The sequence below is a fragment of the Apium graveolens genome, chromosome 10 (genome assembly GCF_009905375.1).
Source record: "Apium graveolens cultivar Ventura chromosome 10, ASM990537v1, whole genome shotgun sequence".
Lineage (NCBI taxonomy): Eukaryota > Viridiplantae > Streptophyta > Magnoliopsida > Apiales > Apiaceae > Apium > Apium graveolens.
The window spans coordinates 65,093,525-65,097,183 of record NC_133656.1 but is presented as its reverse complement, the minus strand read 5'-3'; the positions used below and the strand labels follow the sequence as shown (position 1 = coordinate 65,097,183).

Below are 3,659 nucleotides of genomic sequence, written 5' to 3'. Positions count from 1 at the left end.
CACAACAATCAAGCCTCTCATGAATTATAACAACAAAACTAAACCTAATTACTCAAGTAAAGTTAGGGTTTAGAGGGGTTATACCTTCCTTGGAGAGTGGAGAATCAAGTAATTAGCTTGGAATTACCCTTAAAAGTCCCTATCCAAGCTTAATCTAAACAAACACTCAAGAACAAAAATTTTAGTTCTTGAAAAACACTATTCACCATCTTCTTCCATGATTTTTAGGAAGATATTGTGAATGATTTAGGAGCTCAAACTTATAGGATAGCTATATCTATGCATAAGGAGTCTTAGATAATTACCTTGCTAATTAACAAAGCTTGGAACTAGGATTTTGATTTTTCTTTCTTTGGAAAAGAAGAAAAGCCGAGAGCTTTGATGAAGAAGATGAAATAATTTTTTGTTTTTGGTGAAAATGAAATGTTTTGGCTTGGTTGGTTGTTTTTTGATTTGTTTTGTTTTGTTTTATTACCTTTTTACCATGGTAACTTTTGTGTGGTTCTAATTCAACCAACAACACACTTTGCTTGGTCATGCTTATGTCACCATGTGATGTCACCCTCCTACCTTTGTCCTCTTCTTATTGGTTTGATGACATCATACCCACTAACCTCTTTGATTAGCTTCTAATTACTTGGCTAATGACCACTGATCTGTTATACGGTTCGCTTAACTTTCGTTTTCGTTTATCGTTTGAGGGATCATACCCGGGATCTTATTACTTAGGTTCCCTTAACCTTTCTCAATACATTATATTCCTTTTATGATCCTCTCTTAAAATCCTTGAATTTAATCCTTTTTATCATGTTAACTTATACTCAATTCTTTCGATATCTGGTGGATTTTCGGGAAAAATCAAAGTGTTCGGATTTGGATTCTGGCGATCTTTACATACACTCATTTATCATAAAGAGTACTAATACGATCTCAGAATAACAATAAAAGAACCCCTACATAGTGTGGCATGAAAAATTTTCTTATTCAGCAATATCAGCAAAAACACTATTCATAAGGGTTACAAAAAGTTCAAAATTTTGGGGTTATTACAGTTAACAAATGTCTGGAAACATATTTACGATGCTTCGTTATGGGTTAGCCAAAGATGTGGGCACAATGGATTCCATGGGCGAAATTCTGGTATAATACAACCCCTCATATGGCCATTAACATGACACCCTTCAAGGCTTTGTATGGGCGAGATCCGCCACATCTGTTGAGGCTAGGGTCTGGACACACTCCGGTAGATAGTTTAGAGGAAATATTGAAGGAAAGAGATGCTATTTTAGATGAGTTAAAATTCACACTCTTATGAGCTCAACAGAAAATGAAAGCAGTTGAGGATGGACATAGACGTGATGAAGTGTTTACAGTGGGAGAGAAAGTGTATTTGAAACTCCAGCCATATAGGCAAAAATCTTTGGCTCGAAGACCGTTTGAAAAACTTGCAACACGTTACTATGGGCCTTATTCAGTACTGAAAAGGGTCGGGATGGTGGCTAATCACCTAGATCTTCCAAGTGATTGTAAAATTCATCCTGTTTTCCACGTGTCTCAGCTTAAAAGGGCAATCGGCATTGCTCATGCTAGTCCAACCTTACCGGCACAATTAACATCAGAACTGGAGATGGTAGTGGAACCCGAGACTTTGCTTGATGTCCGCAATCACACTACAGGGCAATCTGTTTGCACGAAAGTTCTTATCAAGTGGAGGAATCTGCCAGACTTCGAAGCCACGTGGGAAGATTTGGACCATATGCAGCAGCATTTTCCAGACTTCCACCTTGAGGACAAGGTGGCTCTTTGGGTGGCGGGTAATGCAATGACCCCACCTATAGAGGCCAGACCTCCAACACTGATAACATATGCCAGGAAACAACATAAGGGTAGAAAAGGGAATACAACTACAAAGGAGGGGCAATAGTGGCTGAGAAAAGAATGCAAAATATAAGAGGAGATAAGGGAGAGAAAAGGAACAGCTGAATAGAATTTTGTAATCCCGGTTTAGGGAGAGTAGGAGTTTCTAAGACACTCGAAGTTCTTAGTCTATCAGTAATAGTTATGATCTGTAGCTGAAGTTATTATCAATTAGTTTTATTATCAAGTATTGCTAGTAGTTGTTTCTTTTGTTAATTTCTTGTGTGAGTTCAGTTCAAGCATATTAAAGTAATCTTACCATTCAAAAGCATAGTTACTAAAAGATCACTGCAGAGATTTAGCCAGAGCTGAGAGCTATACAATTCTCATTCAAATCTAGATTAAAGCAAACACATTTCCTAGCTTGCACGTAAAATTAACTAAATACAGTGGCAATATATAATAAGCTCCGTCTTCAGGTAATCATCTAATCAATAAACCATAAAAAACAAATTAAGAACATATGTTCTCATTTATCTGCAAATTCCTTAAGACTGAAGAGAAAAAAGCAGCTAAAGATACGTAAGATATTTACTTTCATTCTGTAGTTCCCTGCAAAATATCACAGTACAAATAATAAGAGTCACTTAAATGCATGCTTTTAGAATATCACAAAAAATAAATTACAAGTGACTGATCAGATGAACACATATACGGAGTATGAGAACATCACTTGAACTTTGAAAGTAAGTGATAGTACATCTAGCTCCTGCAAGAACTTAGTTTTGGACTCCTGGACTCCTAACTCCATAAAGGACTAGTCCAGGACTCCTTACCCAGACCGGTCCCGCGCACTCCCAGTCCTGACTGGCCCAATCCCGCAATTCCAACCATGGGAAATCCCAACACGTGAGACACTTGTCCAAGCACATGATAGGGACAACTATCACTCATCAATCATGGGAATAATCAGGGCACGTGTCAGAATATCCTCAGAACATTCCTCAACCAGCCCCGTACTGACACGTGTAAAGCATCCACTCCAGCCAGTGTCCTCCGCTCTCAGAACTAATGGCTATGATTTAAAGGTAACAACCTCAAAACCCAATCCTTGGGCTATAAATAGCCCAAGAAGGTAAGGTTTTGGGGTTAATCACTCTTCTGCACACATATACACACACAACTACCTTGCATTCATATCTATCTTCATCTTCCCCAAAAGCGAGTTCTTACTCTCACACCGGAGGTGCCGCGGGACCCAAACCCCCCTTCCGGTATTGTTTGATAGGAACCCCACCACAGCTACACCACTATCGCGGCGAAAGATCTAGGTACAACATCAAAGGAGCGGCCCCACCACCAGGAGTTATCATTTGGCGCTAGAAGGAGGGGTCGAAACAAACAATTTACAAAAACCAACCACTAAAGAGCAGTCCAGACACAAAAACAAAAAACTGACACCCTAACTTATGCATTGTTTTGTGCATCATAAAAGTGTCACGGGTCAGCTGGAAACCCAAACATTCGCAAAAAGCAAAGACTAGCCGGATAGCATCTCCCCGGAGAACATCCCTACGAAACCTAGTCCGGACTCCCTCAGTAGCAACATAAGGAAGGTACTGCAAATCCAGACCCCTCAACATAATCAGTTCCCCATTCCAGTGCTTCAATGAGGACTGTTGAATGACAGGCATGTAAGAGGAATCGTAACCGTACTCCCCAGCCCGAAATCGAATCTCATGTAACGGCATCTGGCTAGACCGGACTAAGCTGAAGATATGATGCCACAACTTAAAAGTGGG

The 3,659-nt window shown here is 39.7% G+C and overlaps 1 protein-coding gene across 1 annotated transcript; it reads left to right on the top strand.

Moving 5' to 3' along the window:
* Nucleotides 1–1,105: 1,105 nt before the first annotated feature.
* Nucleotides 1,106–1,924, top strand: LOC141690632 (uncharacterized). Its single transcript, XM_074495415.1, has 2 exons — nt 1,106–1,243; nt 1,325–1,924. The coding sequence occupies exons 1-2, from the start codon at nt 1,106–1,108 to the stop codon at nt 1,922–1,924; spliced, it is 738 nt and encodes a 245-aa protein (XP_074351516.1).
* The last annotated feature ends 1,735 nt before the right edge of the window (nt 1,925–3,659 follow it).

What these genes read in the sequence shown, in the direction of transcription:
- LOC141690632 (XM_074495415.1), top strand. Translation starts at nt 1,106, where the DNA reads ATGTGGGCACAATGGATTCCATGGGCGAAATTCTGGTATAATACAACC. An exon ending in TAGGGTCTGGACACACTCCG is followed by an intron (nt 1,244 to 1,324) that starts GTAGATAGTTTA and finishes TGAGCTCAACAG; the next exon opens with AAAATGAAAGCAGTTGAGGA.